At 47.3% G+C, this 21,626-nt stretch overlaps 1 protein-coding gene across 1 annotated transcript in view; it reads left to right on the top strand.

Annotated features, from left to right (window-relative positions):
- SRCAP (Snf2 related CREBBP activator protein) overlaps positions 7,982 to 21,626 on the top strand; it is a 40,489-nt gene continuing 26,844 nt past the window's right edge. Inside the window, exons 1-16 of the mRNA XM_005653006.3 lie at positions 7,982 to 8,309; positions 9,749 to 9,822; positions 10,625 to 10,887; positions 11,689 to 11,940; positions 13,070 to 13,255; positions 13,504 to 13,644; positions 14,625 to 14,847; positions 14,963 to 15,234; positions 15,837 to 15,930; positions 16,070 to 16,159; positions 16,944 to 17,132; positions 17,224 to 17,549; positions 17,658 to 17,835; positions 19,498 to 19,634; positions 20,013 to 20,182; positions 20,300 to 20,492. Of these exons, the coding sequence (XP_005653063.1) occupies positions 10,834 to 10,887; positions 11,689 to 11,940; positions 13,070 to 13,255; positions 13,504 to 13,644; positions 14,625 to 14,847; positions 14,963 to 15,234; positions 15,837 to 15,930; positions 16,070 to 16,159; positions 16,944 to 17,132; positions 17,224 to 17,549; positions 17,658 to 17,835; positions 19,498 to 19,634; positions 20,013 to 20,182; positions 20,300 to 20,492 (2,505 nt within the window). The 5' untranslated portion in view covers positions 7,982 to 8,309; positions 9,749 to 9,822; positions 10,625 to 10,833. The remainder of the gene's footprint in view (positions 8,310 to 9,748; positions 9,823 to 10,624; positions 10,888 to 11,688; positions 11,941 to 13,069; positions 13,256 to 13,503; positions 13,645 to 14,624; positions 14,848 to 14,962; positions 15,235 to 15,836; positions 15,931 to 16,069; positions 16,160 to 16,943; positions 17,133 to 17,223; positions 17,550 to 17,657; positions 17,836 to 19,497; positions 19,635 to 20,012; positions 20,183 to 20,299; positions 20,493 to 21,626) is intronic.

The following is a 21,626-nucleotide window of genomic DNA, read 5'->3' as shown; positions in this document are numbered from 1 at the left end:
AATTTCTGCTGAACGACTTTCAGTAGCTCCCTGTAACCTCTGAACTAACCCCCTACTACCTAGTGTGGTATGCTGGGCAGACCAGCTCCAGATGGTCTGTCTCAATCTGCTTCCTCATGAAGAAGATAAACTGACTTCTTCACCATATCCTGCATCCCTCAACCTCATCGACGCCAGGTCATCTTCCTGAAGTGCCTAACCTTCATGCCTAAATTTTTCAAGGTCAGGCGCAAATGACATCTTCTCTGGGAAGTCCTTCCCACTGGATTTGACCAGACCCTTGACCACCATGGCATCAGAACACTCTGCCCGGAGTTCTCATTGTGGTGCAGCAGAAACAAATTCCACTAGTATCCACGAGGACTCGGGTTTGATCCCTGGCTTCGCTGAGTGGGCTGGGGATCCAGTGTTGCCATGCTGTGGTGTAGGTCACAGATGTGGCTCGGATCCCATGTTGCTGTGGCTGCGGCTGTGGTTGGAAGCTGTAGCTCCCATTCAATGCCTAGCCTGGAAACTTACATATGCCACAGGTGTGGCCCTAGAAAGCCAAAAAACAAACAAAAAAACAAAACCCGAAAAACCAAAACCACTCTGCCCTAATTTTTTACCAAGCTCACTGCTCATTCCCCAGTAAGACTTCTTTTTGTTTTTTTGGCTGCACCCACTGTATATGGAAGTTCCCGGGCCAGGGAACCTAAGCTGCAGCTGTGGAAACATGGGATCCTTAACCCACTGTGTCCCAGCGCTCTCAAGAGGTCCTATCATGCCCAAGAGGCCACTGATCCTATTGCACTGCAGCAGGAACTCCTATCCATTTTTTAAAATTAAGACTTTATTATTTATTATTATTATTATTGTTTAGGGCTGCGCCTGTGGCGTATGGAAGTTCTCAGGCTAGGGGTCGATTCAGACGTGCAGCTGCCAGCCTTCACCACAGCCACAGCAATGCCAGAGCTGCATCTATGAACAATACCACAGCTCATGGCAAAGCTGGATCCTTAACCCACTGATTGAGGCTGGGGATAGAACCCGCATCCTCATGGATACTTGTCAGATTCTTTTTTTTTTTTTTTTTTTTTTTTTTGCTTTTTAGGGCCACACTCATGGCATATGGAGGTTCCCAGGATAGGGATCTAATCAGAGCTAAAGCTGCCGGCCTACGCCACAGCCACAGCAACACTGGATCCTTAACCCACTGAGTGAGGCCAGCGATCAAACCCGCAACCTCATGGTTCCTAGTTGGATTCATTTCCACTGCGCCACGATGGGAACTCCGCTTGTCAGATTCTTAACCTGCCGAGCCACAACGGGAACTCCCAAGACTTTATTTTTAAAACAGACTTTATTTTTAAAACGGTTCACAGCATCCATGGGAAGGTACAGGGATTTCCTATAGAGCCCCTGCATCCACACATGTGTAGTATCCCCCCATTTTCAACATCTCGCACGAGAGTGGTACAGCTGTTATAACTGATGTACCTACACTGACAGATGATTGCCATTCAAGTCCACAGTTCCCATTATGGTTCACTCTTTTCTTTTTTCTTTTCTTTCTTTCTTTTTTTTTTTTTTTTTTGTCTTTTTGCCTTTTCTAGGGCCACTCCTGCTGCATATGGAGGTTCCCAGCGTAGGGGTCTAATCGGAGCTGTAGCCACCGGCCTATGCCAGAGCCACAGCAACGTGGGATCCAAGCCAAGTCGGCAACCTACACCACAGCTCACGGCAATGCCAGATCCTTAACCCACTGAGCAAGGCCAGGGACCGAACCCACAACCTCATGGTTCCTAGTCGTATTTGTTAACCACTGTGCCACAACGGGAACTCCTTCTTTTTTCTTTTGAGGGCTGCACCCACGGCATATCAAGGTTCCCAGGCTAGGGGTCTAATCAGAGCTGTAGCCGCTGGCCTACGCCAGAGCCACAGCACATGGGATCTGAGCCATGTCTGTGACCTATACCACAGCTCATAACACTGGATCTTTAACCCACTGAGCGAGGCCAGGGATTGAACCCACAACCTCATGGTTCCTAGTCGGATTCATTAACCACTGAGCCACGACGGGAACTCCCTAGACTGGACTTTTTCTTAACTTAGTAATAGGTATTTAAGATTCCTGCATGTCTTTCATAACTTAGTAACTCATTTCTTTTTAGTGCTGAATAATAGCCCATTGTCTGAATGTACCACAGATTATTTATCCAGTCACATTTGGGCATTTTGTTTGCTTCTAATTTCTGGCAATTATGAATAAAACTACTATACACATCCACGTGCAAGTTTTCTGTGGACATAAATTTTCAGCTCCCTTGCGAGTTTCAAGGGCGTGATTGATTACTGGTTCATATGATAAGAATATGTGGACATTCGTAAGACGCCACCAATTGTCTTCCCAAGTAGCTGTACTATTTCACATCCCTACCAGCAACGCATGAGAGTTCCCATTGCTCTACGTGCTCATCAGCATTTGGTGTTGTCGGCGTTCTGGATTCTGGGCATTCTAATAGATGTGTAGTGGTATCGCATTGCTGTTTTGTGTAAGGGCTTTTGTTTTTGTTTTTGGCCGTGGCATGTAGCAGCTTGATGTGGGATCTCAGTTCCAAAACCAGGGACTGGATCTGGGCTCCAGTGGTAAAAGCTCCAAATCCTAACCACTAGACCACCAGGGAACTCCCTTTCATTGTTTTTGTTTGCTTTTGTGTTTTTAGGGCCACACCCGAGGCATATGGACGTTCCCAGGCTAGGGTAGCTGTAGCAACTGGCCTACACCATAGCCACAGCAACACGGAATCCCTAACCCCCGGAGGGAGGCTAGGGATTGAACCCACAACCCCATGGTTCCTAGTCGGATTCATTTCCACTATACCACAATGGGTACTCCCTTTTTTGTTTTGTTATTGGCCATGTCTGAGGCACATGGATGTTCCTGAGCCGGGAACTTCCTTTGCCACAGCAGTGATGACGCTGAATCCTTAACCTGCTGAACCAGCAGGGAACTCCTGACACATTTCTTAATCAGGTTATTTTCTTATTTATTTATTTTGTCTTTTTTTTTTTTCTCCCCGAGGGCATATGGCACCTGTGGCATATAGAGGTTCCCAGGCTAGGGGTTGAATTGGAGCTGCAGCTACGGGCCTACATCATAGCTATAGCAACGCAGGATCCCAGCCACATCTGTGACCTACACCACAGCTCATGGCAACACTGAATCCTTAACCCACTGAGCAAGCCTAGGGATCGAACCTGCATCCCCATGGGTACTAGTCAGATTCCTTTCTGCTGAGCCAGGATGGAAACTCCTGTTTTCTTATTTTTGAGTTTTGAGTTCTTTGTATATTTTGGCTAACAGTCTTTTATCAGATGTGCCTTTAGCAAATATTTTCCCTCATTCTATGGCTTGTCTTCTCATTCCCCTGGCATTGTCTTTCACAGAGCCGTTTTTCATTTCAATGAAGTCTAGCTAGTTTATCAATTATTTCTTTCCTGGATCATGCTTTTGCTATGGCATCTAAAAAGTCATCATTGCCACACAGGCGGTGATCTAGGTCTTCTATTTTATCTTCTAGAAATTTCATAGTTTTGAGCTTTACATTTAGTTCTGCGTTCCTTTTCCTCTCTCTCTGTCTCTTTTTTTTTTTTTTTTTTTTTTTTTGTATTTTGTCTTTTGAGGTCCGCACCTGCAGCATATGGAGGTTCCCAGGCCAGGGGTCCAATTGGACCTGTAGCTGCTGGCCAGAGCCACAGCAAAGGGATCCGAGCCGTGTCAGCAACCTACACCACAGCTCACAACAACGCTGGATCCTTAACCCACTGCATGAGGCCAGGGATTGAACCCACGTCTGACTAGCATCAGATTTGTTTCCACTGTGCCACAACAGGAACTCCTGCCATTCACTTTTCATTCAACCAAAATTCCACTTGTTAAATGGAACAATCTCTTTTTCACAGAGTCCTCTGAAATGTTCTTCATTAATTATCTAGAGAGTACTGTCAATCCTGTGACAATATCCCTGTTCTCAGGGAGCTTATCTTTTAGTGGGAAGGAGGCATACAGTAAACAAGCATACAAATATATTAATAATATCAGATAAGGAGGGCAAAAAAGCCATATGATAGAGTGATAGGCAGTGAAAGGAATAGTTAATGTCAGGGAACTTCTCTAGGGAGGCAACATCTTAGAGCTAAAATTTTATGAAAAGGGAGAGCTGGGGAGTTTCCATGTAGCTCAACAATAATGAATCTGACTAATATCCATGAGGATGCCGTTTGATCCCTGGCCTCATTCAGTGGGTTAAGGATCCCACACTGCTGTAAGCTGCGGCGTAGGCCACAGATGCAGCTTGGATCCCAAATTGCTGTGGTGTAGGCTGGCAGCTGTGGCTCCGATTCCACCTTTAGCCTGGGAACTTCCATATGCCATGGGTGCGGCCCTAAAAAGACAAAAAAAACAAAACAAAAACCGTGCTCTGGGGTACATAAAGTGTACAATTATTTTTTCTTTTGTCTTTTTAGGGCTGCACTCGTGGCACATGGAAGTTCCTGGACCAGGGACTGAATGCTAGCCATAGCTGCCGACCTACGCCACAGCAGGAGCCAACCTGCCTCTACAACCTCCACCACAGCTCTAGGCAACGCCGGATCGCCAACCCACTGAACAAGGCCAGGGATCGAACCTGCATCCTCCTGGTTACTAGTCAGATTCATTTCTGCTGCACCACAATTGGAACTCCCCGGAAGTGTACAAATTTTAAGTGCACAGTTCAGTGAGTGTTTATATCTGTATACACCCATGGATGTGACCTCATTCAGATCAAGACATAGAACAAGAGTTAGCAAACCTTTTTTGTAAAGTGCCAAAGAGAAACTAGCTTAGGCTTTGTGGGCTATAGTCTCTGCTATAATTCATTTCTGCTACTTTAGCAAGAAAGCAGCCATAGTTGCTATTTAATGAACAGACATGGTTGGATTACCATAAACCTTTAGTTGTGGACCCTAAAATTTGAATCAAGGGTAATTTTCTTTTTTCGTCTTTTTGTCTTTTATGGCCCCACCCACAACATATGGAGGTTCTCAGGCTAGGGGTCTAATCAGAGCTGTAGCCACCAGCCTACGCCACTGCCACAGCCACAGCAATGCAGGATCCAAGCCGCATCTGTGACCTACACCACAGCTCATGGCAACGACCGATCCTTAACCCACTGAGCAAGGCCAGGGACCGAACCCACAACCTCATGGTTCCTAGTTGGATTTGTTTCCTCTGTGCCACCATGGGAACTCCAAATCAAGTGTAATTTTAATGTACCACAAATATTTTTCTTTCATTTTTCCTCAACCATTTTTTTTTGTTGGCCATACCCTTGGCATATGGAAATCTCCAGGCCAGGGATCAAATCCAAGCCACTGCTGCAACGTACACAAGATCCTTATCCCACTGCACTGGGCTATGGATTGAACCCTCACTGTCACAGAGACAACGCCAACCATCAACCCACTGCACCACAGTAGGAACTCCCATAATTTTTACTTAAGAGGACTAAGGTGCCATTTAGGGACCTTAAGTGTGAGAGCACAATGATCTGATTTACAGGCAAAGGTCACTCTGGTTGCTATGCGGAGAATGGAATAAAGGAAACAGGAGTGCAAGTGGGAGGCCCAGTCAGGAGTAATCCAAGGTAAGAGACGATGGTAGCTAAACCAGCGTTATTGTCTTGGAAGTGGAAGAGAGACTTTGAATTTATCTTGGGTTTGAGTACACATATCTGATATCAGTTACACTTATTTTTATTTATTTATTTAGTCTTTTTAGGGCCGCAGGCACAGCATGTGGAAGTTTCCAGGCTAGGGGTGGAATTGGAGCTGTAGCTGCCATCCTACACCACAGCCACAGCAATGCCAGATCTGAAGTGCGTCTGCAACCTACACCGCAGTTTATGGCAACACGGGATCCTCAACCCACTGAGCAAGGCCAGGGATCGAACCAGTGTCCTCATGTTTACCAGTTGGATTCATTACTGCTGAGCTACAATGGGAACGTCTATTTTTGTTTTTAATAAGGTGTTTAATACAAGTAGCTCACACTCATGAACTTCCTGAATAATCTTTCTGAGACTGGCATAGTGAATGGTCATGTATAAATCATGTCCCTACTCCCAGGAGTTTAGTAACATTTTGGGGGGGTGGGGTGGACAATCCATGAATCCAGATACGATGCAATCGGTACTTCATGAAGTCCAGGAGGCTATGGGAGCCAGAAGGGGTATTAAGCCAGCCTGTGAGTGGTCAAGAGTGGTCACCTGGGGGTTGTGAAGGAAACTTCTGAAGGAAAAATATTGAAAAAGGATGAAAAAGTACATGAGAAGGCTAAGAAATACGAGATCTTTCGGGAGCTTGGTGTTGTTCTATGAGATAGTCTCAGAAATATGTAAGCTTGGTCTGGAAAAAAAGACTTTGAACTGGGCCTAAACGATTGGGCATTTATCCACTTTTTTCAATCAACAAATCTACCTTGCATGCTTCTGTATGCCTTGAGGCTCTAGCACAGGTCAGCGGTAGCAAACTGGCAGCCTGTGGCTGAATCTGATGTATTTTGGCCCACATTCCTGTAGGGTGAACATTGGTTTGAGCTGACTATTCCTTTTGGTCAGAGTATACGGCCTCCTGTTCCTAACATTCCTCATCTGCCCCTCTTTGCTTTATTTACATCATCTTCTTGGTCCTTCTAGGTTTGAGTTTTCAACCACTGGTATTTGCTGTAAGAAAAACAGAACTTCGGAGTTCCCGTCGTGGCGCAGTGGTTAACAAATCCGACTAGGAACTATGAGGTTGCGGGTTTGATCCCTGCCCTTGCTCAGTGGGGTCAAGGTTCCGGCGTTGCGGTGAGCTGTGGTGTAGGTCGCAGACGCGAATCGGATCCTGCGTTGCTATGGCTCTGGCGTAGTCTGGCGGCTACAGCTCTGATTCGACCCCTTGCCCGGGAACCTCCATATGCCATGGGAGCGGCCCAAGAAATGCCAAAAAGACAAAAAAAATTAAAAAAATAAAATAAAAAAAATATTAAAAAAAGAGAAAGTTTAAAAAAAAAAGAAAAAGAAAAACAGAACTTCAAGTCAAGGTCAGAGAGAATCATCAACTCTTAGAGTAGAATGGAGATCTAAACTGAGCAGGTGAAGAGCTGAATGAAAGCTTTATTATGGCCTCCTAACCTGGCTCCTGGGTGGTCGGCCCTCATGAGGTAGATTTTGTGACAGTGCTTGTAACCTTGTGACTTAGACTGCTTGGCTATGAATCTTGGCTTTGAGCTCTATTACTCTATGAGCCTCAAATCATTTATAAATGGAGCATTGTTGGGATTGAGATCGTGCACAAGGTGCCCTCAGTAAAAGGTACGTTATTATTATTATTCTATTCCAGGGTGAGGGTATCAGATTCTCAAATGAGTTCCCTGGTGGCGCAGCGGGTTGAGGATCTCCGGTGGTCACTGATGGGGCTCTGGTCCCCACTTTGGCACGGATTTGATCCCTGGCCAGGGAACTTCCGCATGCCCGGCGTGCAGCCAACCCAACCATTACCAAAAAAACCCCCAAAACACAACAAATTTAAGGGGTTCTTAACTCAGAAAGTTGGCGACCTGATGCATAAATGCTTAGGAGCTATCAACAATACCACCCATGTGTCAAATGCATTGGCTCTATACGAGTGGACTGCAACGGGAATCCAGAGATCCAGGCTCCACTGCTAACTTGCTGAAAGTACCTGAGAAATTCCTTCAGCTCTCTGGGTGATCTATAAAAGAAGGTACGGTGGCCACGTCCCAGTGGGCAGCTGCAATGCAGCCCCAGTGGCAGGTTAGCCGGTGGAGGGTAAAGAGCTCTGCTGCGGGAAAGGCGCGGAGCCTCCGGGCGGACTACATTTCCCAGCCTGCCTTGCGCTTCGGGTAGCGCCCTACGTTAGCACGCGAGGCTCCCTGCTCTCCCAACCTCCAGTTACTGTCTCGCGAGAGGACGGGCCGCGCCGGCGGTAGCGATAGTGAGCTGTGGTGGTGGCGGTGGTGTTGGTGGTGGCGGCCGAGACGGCGGCGGCCATTTTGGTGAGGCCTCGGAAGCGGCGGCGGCGGTTCGCTGCGAGTAGCGTCTCCCATTTTCCCCACCCACCTCCCGCATCTCTGTGCCGTGAGAGGAAGCAGTGGAAGCAAGGCGGTGGCAGTAGCCGCGGGCCTCAGGGGGATTTAAAGGCCGCGAAGGAGGCGGCAAAGAGGGGGCCCTCCCCCTCCTCGGCGGGAGGGGGGGGTGGTGCGCACGCCCCCGAGGACGCAGGTAAGGAGAGGGAGACAAGATGGCGGACGCTCCACAGTTCCCCCTCCCCTGACGGCTGACTGCGCGCGCATCTTTCCGCCACCGCCTCCCCTCCCACCTTCCCGGGGTGCTGCGCGCGCACCTTCGGCCGGGGCCCCGGGGCCGGTGCGCGAGGCTGTCGGCGCGCGCCCATAGAGACAGGCTGAGGGGGGCCAGACCGGCCGGCACTGGGCTGGGGCGCGTCTTCTCTCCCCTTCCGCCCGTCTGCGCACGCGTGCCTGAGCGAGCGAGCGAGCCCTGAGAGGACGGACCCAGGTGCGCTCCTGCCCGCCCACCAACCCCAGCCCCCCACCTCAGGGGCGCGCGAGAAGAGGAAGGGGGGCGTGGGACGAGTAGTTGGGGCGCGCGCCCACCATATCCAGTCCGGAGCCAAGATCTGGCGGCACGAACCCTTCCTTATCTTAAGCTCTCTCGGTCTGGTGGTGGGGGGCTCCCTGACGGGCAGGGACGAGAGGCTTCCCAGCCCTGCGACCCTTGTGTGCGTGGGTTTGGGTTCTGGCGGGAGCCCCGGGGCGGTGAGCACAGCCGGCTCTCTCCGCCTCCAGGCGCGCACGCGCGGGCCCCTCCCCCAGTCTGTCGCGCACGTTGGGTGCGGTGGGAGTCTGGAGGGGGCGGGGCCATCTTAGGGCTAGTGGCAACTTGGGGCAGAGGTCAGGGGTCACGCCGGGTCAGGCTGTTGGGACGGCTTAGGAGATGGTGATGAAGCCTGGGGTCAAGAGTTCGGGCTTCTTGGATCCTGGTTAGCTTGAGTCCAGTGAATCAGTTGTGGAAGAGGGAGTGAATCAAAGGCTGCAGTGTGGTTAAGGAGCTTCCTTAAACACTGGGGAAACACTTCCGGGCCTTGTGTGGGTTTACCCTGCCTATTTCCGGGGCATGGGTCTTTGCTGTTCGGCCTTTCTCCCCTCCTGACTGCTCCTCTAAGGTCTCCTGTTGTAGTTCTTGTGTTTGGGGAAGTGTCTCCTGGCGCAGCATAGGAGGCCCAGGGCCCTGCCTTGAGAAAGGTTGGATTCTCCTATGTTCAGCCCTTACTGGAAAGGAGAGCAGGCTGCCAGGCTGCCAGTACCTTTTGAGCTTCTGGATGTGATAACTTGTTTGGCTTTGTTAATTTGCTCTTCATTCAGTGGTTGGAGCCTTTTACCTTTAAACTTTTTAAACTTTTTGGGAGGCTTCATTTCCTTACTTCAGCCAGAATCTCATGTCCTAGGGAATTCTTTTCACAAAACATTATTTGCTTTTATTTTTTGAATATGATCTATTTCTACTACTGTAATCCTTTTCAGTCTTTGAATTGACTTGGGTATATCTACGAGTCTCAAAAAAGTTAGTGTAAAGAAGGCTTCGATGGGTGTTGGTAAATGTAGATTGGTCCCTCATGCTCTTTTCCTTTCCATTTGTTTCAGGCGTGATTCTCCTCAGTACGGCGGCACCGTGGAAGTGCAGACTTTCACAGGGAGTGTGGTCTCAGCTCACACAGGTGAGAGTTCAAATACCATTTCGTGTACTGATGCTAATGAGAGAGATATTTGAGATAATTGTGGTGCAACAGCAGAACTGGGACTCTGAATAGAGAAAGATGTCTGCATCCTGGCTCTACCAAGGAAAGTAGCATGTTTTCCATGGTTCTGGTATCAGACTGTCTAGGTTTAAATCCTTCTCTTCCTCACTGTGTGACCTTATGCAAGTCATTTTGTCTCTGTGTTCTAATTTTCTAACTTATAAAATAGAGAAAAAAATTGGAATGTAAGCTCCAGTGGTTTTTTTTGCATAGGTCTGTCTTTAGTATGTAGAAGATATAAATAAGCATTATTATGGCATGGAATGTATCTGGTTTATAAGGCAGATGTGAGGATTATAGAATCCATCAAGTAAGTACTCAGTAGAGTATTTGACACATAGTAGATGCTCAAGGAATGAAGGTGTAATCATCAGGTTCATTTACCTTTATTCTTTAGCGTTACTTTCTAGTGTTGTGCTTGTTTTTAAAAAAATTTATTTAGGGGGTTCCCATTGTGGTGCAGCAGAAATGAATCGGACTAGTATCCATGAGGATGTGGGTTTGATCCCTGGCCTTGCTCAGTGGGTCAGCAGTCTGGTGTTGCTGTGAGCTGTGGTGTAGGTCGCAGATGTGGCTGGGATCCTGCGTTGCGGTGGCGTAGGTTGGCAGCTCCAGCTCCAGTTCGACCCCTAGCTTGGGAACTTCCATATGCCCTGAAAATAAAATAAAAAATTATTTAATTTTTCTAAGTTCTATTTCTATTCTTTTTACTTTGCTTTAGGTGCTCCAGAGGCCGGTGGACCTGAGCGGAGGCTGGGACGCCCTAGTGGGCCCCGGGCCCTGGAAGGCGGGTCCCGGTGGCCGGTGGCCCAGAATGAGGCCAGCTCCCAGCATGCCCTGCAGCCGGACGCCAGCCCCTCGGCCAGCAGCAGCGGTGACAACGACCCAGTCGTTCTTCAGGCATCCAGAGAGGAGCCTGGGAGTGGGACCATGCAGAGCAGCCCCTCCCCTGCTCACCCTCAGCTCCCAATCCTGCAAACACAGGTTCGAAATTGGGGAGGGTTTCTTCTCTGCATCTGGAGGTAGGGAAAAAGATCATGACTTTTGAAACTGGATAGATCTAGGTTTCTATACAGTATGCGTTCAGTGGTTGTGTGCTGAGCAACTGGGAAATTCTGTGACATAGAGTCTTTTGCCATTTTGTTGAGATAGGAACTTGAGTCGCACACTGTGAAGCCTGTGTGCCGGAGTGAATTTCATCAGTTCCTTCACTGTCTGCACTTAAGTAGGACTTTTTTCTCTACTTGGTATTGCTTGTACAGTGCCTTATAATGGGTAGATGTGTGAGAACAGTGACCCACCCTCCCATTCCCCTTCTCCCAACTCTCTAATGAAAGTATCAAGACTGGTGATCTTGGGCTTTTTTTTTTAGGTGTCACTGGAATTTGATACTAGCTCTAATTTATCTGCATAGGTGAATCTGCCATACTTGGTGTGAAAAGGAGGGAAAGATAGGGCGTTGTTCATGAACGTGAATGAAATCATTGACGTTCTGAAAGAATCGTTACAGTTAGGAGTCATGCGCTATAGTAGTATTCTTGAATTTGGAAACTCTCTAAATATCAGGGTGTGATTCCTCTTGCACGCCAAGGATTTATTGGAGTTGTGAATTTGCCATCTCGAGCACGTTATTAAAACTTTATCCCAAAGCTGTGTTTATAGAATAAGGGTTTATACCTTACTTCAGAGTTTTTTATTGTTAAGATAGAGTGATATAATGGACTTAAGAGCCCTGCTAGAGTTCTGCCAAGTATTCGTTTTGTCTTTCATTTCCCCCTTTTCTAGATGGTGTCGGACGGCATGACAGGCAGCAATCCTGTATCCCCTGCCTCATCCAGTTCCCCAGCCTCTAGTGGGGCAGGTGGCATCTCCCCCCAGCATATAGCTCAAGATTCCTCTTTGGATGGACCTCCAGGGCCCCCAGATGGTGCCACAGTGCCCCTGGAGGGGCTCAGCTTACCCCAGGCTGCTGACCTGGCTAACAAGGGCCCAAAGTGGGAGAAGAGCCATGCTGAGATTGCAGAGCAGGCCAAGCATGTACGTATTGGGAAGGCCATGAGGCTTCCTTAAGTGTCTTCTTTCCTGAACTCCTTTGTCCTGAGAGTATTTTACATTTCTTTCCTTATCATTGATTTAAGATATAGGCTCTGTTTTTTTTTTTTTTTTTTTTTTTCCCCTATGGCCACACTCACAGCTTGTGGAAGTTTCCAGGCTAGGGGTCGAATCAGAGCTGCAGCTGCTGGCTTATTCCACACCTCAGGGCAATGCTGCATCATTAACCCACTGAGTAGGGTCAGGGATCGAACTGCCATCCTCATGGATGGTAATCAGGTTCGTTTCCACTGAGCCATGATGGGGACTCCCCACAAAAATATGTTTTTATGAAAATAGTGTTTTTAAAAAACAGGATTACATAAATTGGAGTTTATAGCATGTATCTAGCATATTTTGCGTAAATAGAATGCTACAGAAATAAAATTCTTTTTATCTAGCGTCAGTAAGCGTGTTATCCCTGCTTCTCTGGGAAGCTCCCCATGGCATATGTTTTCCTAAGTCTTGCCTATATTTATAGGGTATGGAGTGTGCAGTAATGAAAAGAGCATGAAATCTGGTGTCTGGAGTCATTAGACCTTTTTGTTTGTTTTTTTCCGGGCTATACCCATGGCATATGGAAGTTCCCAGGCTAGGGGTCAAATCAGAGCTACAGCTGCTGGCCTGTGCCACAGCCACAGCAACCCGGGATCTGAGCCACATTTGTGACCCACACCACACTTCGTGGTAAGGCCGGATCCCTCTCTCTGAGTGAGGCCAGGAATTGAACCTGAATCCTCATGGAAACTAGTTGTATTTGTTACTCCTAAGCCACAATGGGAAATCCCATTAGACTTTTTAAAATTCCCAGTCCTTACTATTTCCTATCATTGTAATCTCAGGTAAATCACTTAAAAGTCTACCTGACTTTTTTTTGTTTTTTTTTTTTTTTTACTCACCTGAGTTTATCATACTGGTATGATATCAATTTGTAAGATTGGTATGTGGACTCAAATCGAGCATAAAACACTGAGACCTGTCAGTGCTTATATGTATTTAGAGCTCAGGGATTCAGTGAGGGTCATTCAATCAGGCTACACCCAGTAACTTGATTGACCTAGCTCTCCCTCATTAGGAGGCTGAGATTGAGACTCGGATTGCTGAGCTGCGGAAGGAGGGTTTCTGGTCACTGAAGAGATTGCCTAAAGTGCCTGAGCCTCCCCGCCCCAAGGGCCACTGGGACTATCTGTGTGAGGAGATGCAGTGGCTCTCTGCCGACTTTGCTCAGGAGCGCCGTTGGAAACGGGGTGTGGCTCGTAAGGTATGTCCTCAGCTGGGCCTCCTGTAATTCTCCATTTCTTTTTCAGGTTTGCTTTTCCTTGGTGGGTGGTTTGGTTGGAAGGTAACCAAACATAATGGTGTAGAATGCTTATAAACATCTGTGGTCTCAAGAGGCGAGCTCTGACTTCCCAAGTTTCTTGGCTTTGATTATTCTCTTTGCTCTTGACTTGGGGAGGAGCCAGGGGTCTGGCCTGAGAGTGTTTTCATGCTGGTTCATCATTCCCATAGGTGGTGCGGATGGTGATCCGGCACCACGAGGAGCAGAGGCAGAAAGAGGAACGGGCACGGAGAGAGGAGCAGGCCAAGCTGCGCCGAATCGCCTCCACCATGGCCAAGGATGTTAGGCAGTTCTGGAGCAATGTGGAGAAGGTAAGCAGCAGAGATTGGGAAAGGGATATGTCTTGGGTTTGGTTGGTGGATAGCATGGTAGCAGGAATGATCACAGCTTCCTTGAGTGAACATCTTGATTTCAGGGAACCCTAATGACACTGCTGTAATGTGTGTTGGACCTTTCAAGCACTGAGTGCTATGAGGAAGAGAGAAGTACAGTGGGAAAATAGAGGCCCTGCTCTTGGGGATTGTTAGCAGGAATTATTGACTCCTCTAAGCTATTTGTCTTCTGCAGGGTATTCAGCATGCCTCTTGTAAAACTTGTCTGTGCTGTATGCATGCTTAAATACCATTAAAAGTTTTCATGGAGTTCCCGTCGTGGCGCAGTGGTTAACGAATCTGACTAGGAACCATGAGGTCGCGGGTTCGGTCTCTGGCCTTGCTCAGTGGGTTAAGGATCCGGCGTTGCCGTGAGCTGTGGTGTAGGTTGCAGACGTGGCTTGGATCCCGTGTTGCTGTGGCTCTGGTGTAGGCCGGCAGCTACAGCTCTGATTCGACCCCTAGCCTGGGAACCTCCATATGCCGTGGGAGCGGCCCAAAGAAATAGCAAAAAGACCAAAAAAAAAAAAAAAGTTTTCATTAGTTGAATTGTTCATAAGTATTAAGTTATAGTTATTTCTTTTCTTTCTTTGTCCTTTTTTTTTTTTTTTTTTTCTTTTGGCTTTTCTAGGGCCGCATCCATGATATATGGAGGTTCCCAGGCTAAGGGTCGAATCAGAGCTGCAGGTGCTGGCCTCTGCCACAGGAACACAGGATCTAAACTGCATCTGTAACCTTCGCCACAACTTGCAGCAACAATAATCCTTAACTTACTGAGCAAAGCCAGAGATAGAACTCGAATCCTCAGGGATACTAGTTGGGTTCGTTATTGCTGAGCCACAAGGGGAAACTCCCCAATTGTTTCTTAAGTACAGGAATAAGATTATCTTGATGACTTGTCCTTTTCATGTTTGTGGCAGGTGGTGCAATTCAAGCAACAGTCCCGACTAGAGGAAAAACGGAAGAAAGCTCTGGACCTACACCTGGACTTTATCGTGGGACAAACTGAAAAGTACTCAGATCTTCTGTCTCAGAGCCTCAACCAGCCACTAGCTTCCAGCAAAGCTGGTTCCTCCCCTTGCCTTGGCTCTTCCTCAGCTGCTTCTAGTCCTCCACCCCCGGTGTCCCGGATGGACGATGAAGGTGTGTGTCCTCTTTGGGTCTGTTACTCTTCCTCATGTACCCTTTCCAGAGCTGAAAACCCACCCTGTGGCTTGCAGGGCCCCGTGGACTTTGTGACCTTGTTCTCCTGCTATAGATGGGGACTTCCAACCCCAAGAGGAGGAAGAGGATGATGAGGAGACGATTGAGGTTGAAGAACAACAGGAAGGCAATGATGCAGAGACCCAAAGGCTTGAGATTGAGCTGCTTCGACGTGAGGGAGAACTGCCCCTGGAAGAGCTACTCCGTTCCCTCCCCCCTCAGCTGCTAGGAGGGCCTTCCAGCCCCTCGAGAACCCCCTCATCTCATGATAGTGACACCCAGGATGGACCTGAAGAAGGTGAAGAAGAGCCCTCTCAGGCGATGAAGGTATGGGCAGAAGGGTTAGAGGGCGGGTTCACAGTGGGAGCAGAGGGAGAGCCTCACGGACTGAGTTACTCTCGTCTGTAGGGCTGGTTGTGGTTTTCAGGAGTTCCGTCTGGGCTGCGGAGCAGTTGGGCTCTCATTTGAGGAAAGAATCGGTTTGGGGCAAGTAAGAGTCTGAGATGGGCAGAGTTTCTGATGCATGGAAGAGTGTACTTGTACTCCACTCCACCTTGAAAAAATACTTTGGCCCTTGTCACTTCTGTGAAATGGCCCTAACACTCTTTTGCAGGTTTATAGGTTTGTAGCTGAAATGGTAACCTTGAAATTTCTTTTGGATCTAAGCTCTTTATTTCTCCATGTGTGTTGGGTGCCCGTATGTCTCTCTTTTAGCACTTTCACAGGTCCTTCCCCAGGCAGTGGGGATAGGATTTGGTAGCTGGTGCTGAAATTGAAAACCCTTGATTACATCCTTGCCCTGCGACTGTGTCAGTGGCAGCTGTCACTCAATGGGACAGAGAGATTATTCTTGGACATCTTACTCCGCATTGTTTTTCTTTTGCCCTTCTAACCTAAAGCCTTTTCCTCTTCCATCCTCCACCACACAGGTAAAGCCCCCACCTTCCTCTGTCACACAGTGCAACAAACAGCCTTGGCATCCAGATGAGGATGATGAAGAATTTACTGCCAATGAGGATGAAGGTCAGGCCTGTTCTCAGTTCTGATGTCTCCTACCCCCTGGATTATCTAGACCCTGCGTTTCAGGTGTTCTCACTTCTTACACTTAGACTTGTATCTTGAGCCTTTGTCTCCATTGATCTTGCTTCATTCTCTTTCCTAGCGGAGGATGAAGAGGATACCATAGCAGCTGAGGAGCAATTGGAAGGGGAGGTGGATCCTGCTGTGGAGCTGAACGAGTTGGCTCGAGAAGGTGACCACTCACCAGACATTTTACCGAGCATCCACTTGTCTCTGTGAGGAATGCTAGGGGTAAAGAGATGAACAAGACACTTTTATCCCTCCTGGAGGAACTTCAGGTCTGATGACAAAGACAGATCTGTGAATTAACAGTTACAAATAGAAAATCATGACTGGTTATAATGGAAGTTTCAAGAAAGTGATGTGAGAACTAAGTGGAGGGAAGGGCTATTGGAAGAGGATAGTGGCCATGTGTGACCTGAACCCTAAAGGGGAGGTTTGTCAGGTTGATACCAATGGTTCTTTCCAATGGATGGCAGCACCATCCAAGGTTCTAGCCCATGTTACAGGGCTTGGCTTTAGTAGCGGGTGCTGAAAGTAGACTCTGGCCTTGCCTCTCCTCAAACTGAGTCTGGCAGTGTCTGCAGAGTCTGAGGTGAAATGAGTTTGCACCCTTCAGGCTCCCTTTTTTTTTTTTTTTTTTTTTTTTGGCTTTTTGCCTTTTCTAGGGCCGCTTCGCACGGCACATGGAGGTTCCCAGGCTAGGGGTCTAATCGGAGCTGTGGCCCTGGCCCACACCAGAGCCACAGCAACTTGGGATCCAAGCCACATCTGCGACCCACACCATAGCTCACGGCAGCGCCGGATCCTTAACCCACTGAGGAAGGCCAGGGATCACACCCGCAACCTCATGGTTCCTAGTCAGATTCGTTAACCACTGGACCACGACGGGAATTCCAGGCCTTCCCTTTTTCCCTGTGAAGCACCTAAAGACTTACCCTTCATTTGTCTTCCAGGTGAGCTATCTGTGGAGGAGCTACTGCAGCAGTATGCAGGAGCCTATGCTTCTGATGCCTCTGCCCCAGGTTCTGGGAGTAGTGAAGAGGAAGAGGAAGATGAGGTTGAGGCTGACAGCTCTGAATCTGAACCAGAGGGGGCCGCAGAAGCTGAAGAGGCTCCTCACGAGGATAGTAGCAGTCAATCAGGTGAATGTGTGGTCATGAGACAGGAGTTGGGGAGGGCAGGCACTAGAGGAACAGGTATGGTGAGCACTAAATCTTAATTTTTGTGCTTTAGACTCTGCTGAGGAACAGAGTGAAGATGAGGAAGATGAGCATTCAGAAGAGGAAGAAACAAGCAGGAGTTCAGAATCAGAGGAGTCTGAGTCTGAGGAATCTGAGGAGTCCCAGTCACAGAGCCAAGCAGATGAGGAGGAAGAAGATGATGACTTCGGGGTGGAGTACTTGCTTGCCCGGGATGAAGAGCGTAGTGAGGCAGATGGAGGCAGTGGACCTCCCACCCCAGGACCCACCACCACTCTAGGTCCTAAGAAAGAAATTACTGACATTGCTGCAGCAGCTGAAAGTCTCCAGCCCAAGGGTTATACTTTGGCCACTACCCAGGTATTTCTAGGCCCAAGCTTCTGCTTTCTCATATTTTGACTTTTCCTGTTTCTTTCTTAGTGACGCATGCCTGAGTTCCATTGTATCATGTCTCATCTTTCCTACCAGGTGAAGACACCCATCCCCTTACTCCTGCGGGGACAGCTCCGGGAGTACCAACACATTGGACTGGACTGGCTGGTTACCATGTATGAGAAGAAGCTTAATGGCATTCTTGCTGACGAGATGGGTCTAGGCAAGACTATCCAGACCATTTCCCTGCTTGCCCACTTGGCCTGTGAGAAAGGTAACTAGGCAGGGACTTTCTCTTGGATCTCCTTGCCCTCTTTCCTGGGAAGCTTGTTTAATCACCTAAGTTTCGGCATGGTGAAACACTGTGTTGCTGCTAAGTAGCTTCAGTGACTTTGGGCAGTAACTGTATAGATAGAGGCCAGTGTAGGTGCTGGGATTCTTTTTTAAAAAAATTTTTTTTGGGAGTTCCCGTCGTGGCACAGTGGTTAACGAATCCGACTAGGAACCATGAGGTTGAGGGTTCGGTCCCTGCCCTTGCTCAGTGGGTTAAGGATCCGGCGTTGCCGTGAGCTGTGGTGTAGGTTGCAGACGTGGCTTGGATCCCGTGTTGCTGTGGCTCTGGTGTAGGCCGGGGGCTGCAGCTCCGATTCGACCCCTAGCCTGGGAACCTCCATGTGCCACGGGAGCGGCCCAAAGAAATAGCAAAAAAGACAAAAAAAAAAAATTTTTTTTTTTGGAGTTCCATTGTAGCACAGCAGGTTATGAACCTCCCCAACTAGTATCCGTGAGAATGCAGGTTTGATCCCTGGCCTTGCTTAGTGGGTTAAGGATCCAGCATTGCCATGAGCTGTGGTGTAGGTCACAGATGTGGCTTGGATCCTGAGTTGCTGTGGCTGTGGTTCCACCCCAGTCCAGGAGCTTCCATATGCCATAGGTGCAGCCCTAAAAAACAAAACAAACAAAAAAATGACATGGTTGACTCAGAATCTTAGATTAATTTCAGGTGTACAGCAAAATGATTTGGTTATACTTACATGTATACCTATATGTGTGTGAGTGTATGTTTTTCAAATTATTTTGCATTATTTTGCAATATAAGATGTTGAGTATAGTTCCCTGTGCTTTGCAGTAAACCCTTTTTGCTAATCTATTTTATGTATGTATGTGTATCTGTTAATCCCATACTCCTACTTTATCTCTCCCCCCTTTCCTTTTTGGTAATTATAATTTTGTTCTCTATGTCTATGAGTTTGTTTGGTTTGATAAGTAAGTTTGTTTGCCTTATGGTGCTTAGGAAGGGCCATTAGGGCAGAATGGTCAGGGATTTATATGAGGAACCAAGACCACAAAATTTGTATTTCCTTATCATCTCTTTATCTTTTTAAAAATTCCACTGCCCAAAATCTGGGTCTTATTTTATTTTTTTTAAATTAAGGTATAATTGGGAGTTCCCGTTGTGGCACAGCAGAAACAAATCCAACTAGGAGCCATGAGGTTGTGGGTTCGATCCCTGGCCTTGCTCAGTGTGTTAAGGATCCGGCGTTGCTTTGAGCTGTGGTGTAGCTCACCGATGAGGCTCAGATCTGGCAATGCTGTCGTTGTGGCATAGGCCTGCAGCAACAGCTCTGATTAGACCCCCTAGCCTGGGAACTCCATATGCCGTGGGTGCGCCCCCCCAAAAGAAGATATGATTAACATATTCCATTATATTAGTTTCAGGTGTACAACGTAATGATTCGTTATTTGTATACGTGGTGAAATAATCACCAGAGTAAAAGAAGTTGACATCCATCAACATGTATAGTTATAAAACATTTTCCGTTTCCTTGTGATGATAACTTTCAAGGTCTGCTGTCTTAGCAACTTTCAAATACGCATTCCTGTATCGTTAACTGTAATCACCATGTTGTACATCTCTCATTCTTTTGCTAAACAGGTAACTGGGGTCCCCATTTGATCATTGTCCCCACCAGTGTGATGTTAAACTGGGAGATGGAGCTGAAACGTTGGTGCCCCAGCTTTAAAATCCTCACTTACTATGGAGCCCAGAAAGAGAGGAAGCTCAAGCGGCAGGTGATTGATTACTCTCCTCCCTCCCATGTGATTACTCTCCTCCCTCATTGGTGCCTCCTATACTTTTAGGCCCTTTCCTCAGATGAGTTCCTTTCCTTCCCTTTTTTGTTGCCAACATTCTGCTCCTGGGACTTTTCTCTTTTCTTCTAACCTGATTTCTGTCCCTTGAAGACCTTAAGATATCTTTTTTTTTTTTTTTCTTTTTTTTTGGCCAGGCCTGTGGCATGTGGAAGTTCCAGGCCAGGGATCAAACTCATGCCACAGCAGCCACCCAGGCCAATGCAGCGACAACACCTGATCCTTAACCCGCTCTACCACAAGGGAACTGTCGTCCTTTCTTTTTACCTTACTGTCTGCTATTTTGTCCTGATACTGCAGGGCTGGACCAAGCCCAATGCCTTCCATGTATGTATAACATCTTACAAGCTGGTGCTGCAGGACCACCAGGCCTTCCGCCGCAAAAACTGGCGCTATCTCATTCTGGATGAGGCTCAGAACATCAAGAACTTCAAGTCACAGCGCTGGCAGTCATTGCTCAATTTCAACAGGTAGAGATGGAGATGGGGATTTGTGGCACAGTTGACTTAGCCTGCCTGAAGGGTGGGATGCTTGGAACCTTGGGACTTTGCTGACCATCCTTCCTCTAATTCCCTGTCTCTTTGCAGTCAGAGACGCCTGCTTCTGACAGGAACACCGTTGCAGAACAGCCTCATGGAACTGTGGTCCTTGATGCACTTTTTGATGCCCCATGTCTTCCAGTCTCATCGCGAGTTCAAAGAATGGTTCTCTAACCCCCTAACTGGCATGATTGAGGGCAGCCAAGAGTATAATGAAGGTCTAGTCAAACGCCTTCACAAGGTAGGGCCCGTACCAGTTTGTCAAGGGCATTGGGAAAGGCAAGGAACTAAGGGCAATACCCAGAAAATCCTTAGGGAGAGGGAAGTCGGTGCTAGGCTGAATTCACCCATTTGTTAAGCTGCATTTTTCCAGTGACTAATCCATTGAGTGACCTCATCTTTGTCCTCATTCTGCTTGTTTTATTTAATGGCGACATTTCTGTTTTTATCCTCTGAGTAGAATGATAATGCTGATCAGTTCCTGGCTTTAATTTCTCTTTACCTGACTTTACACAACTTCATATTTTTGCCGTATTCTTTCTTTCTTTTTTCCTTGGCCTTCTTTGGCTCCTCTTCCTTTGTTCAGCATTCAGCTTTTAAGTAATGTCTCTCAGCATTCTGATCTTCACTTTTTTTTTGTCTCCCAATTTACTTATTTCGCAGATGTACTCATTCATAATTCCTTGACTTTCTAGACCACTCAACCTGTATTTAAATATCTGATGATGTCTTTAATTGGAAATACTCTTTTTTTCTTTAAAAAAATTTATTTATTATCTGCCCCCAACCTTTTGACCCTTATCTGATGGGCATTTTTGTAGAGAAAACAATAAACTTCGTCTCAGTCTGGTGCCTTCAGCCTGACATTGGAGTGCAAAAAGCACTTCCCTCTCTCCTTAGCCCCCCAGGCTCAGTCCTCCATATGCAGCTCTTGCCACCCTGCGCGAAAGTTCCAGTTGAGGTCACTCTGTTCTAAGCTGAACATCTCAAGCCTTGCTGCCTTTTATTTCCACTCCGTTTTGGTCAACCACATCATTGTTTTGGTAAATCAGGCCAGAAACCAAGAAGTCTTCCTTAACTATGGCTTCTCCTTTAAAATTTCAAAAAATGTATCTTATTTATTTTCCCGTCTTATTGACATAGAATTGACATACAGCACTGTTTTGCATGAACAATGTAATGATTTGACTTAAATCATGAGGTGATTACTGCTATAGCTTTAGTGAAACTATACCTCTTCCTTCATCACTCTTTTTTCACTTTTTCCATGTATATTTGTACACTGTGTTTTTTCATATTTTACCTCCTGAGATCTTAGATTTGCCCTCTCTTTTCTGTGCTGTCAGTGCCACAAATTTGTTCTCAACTTCTCACC

Source organism: Sus scrofa, chromosome 3, assembly GCF_000003025.6.
Source record: "Sus scrofa isolate TJ Tabasco breed Duroc chromosome 3, Sscrofa11.1, whole genome shotgun sequence".
In the NCBI taxonomy this organism is placed as follows: domain Eukaryota; kingdom Metazoa; phylum Chordata; class Mammalia; order Artiodactyla; family Suidae; genus Sus; species Sus scrofa.
Note: the sequence above shows the minus strand (reverse complement) of the source record. Positions and strands in the feature narration are given on the sequence as shown.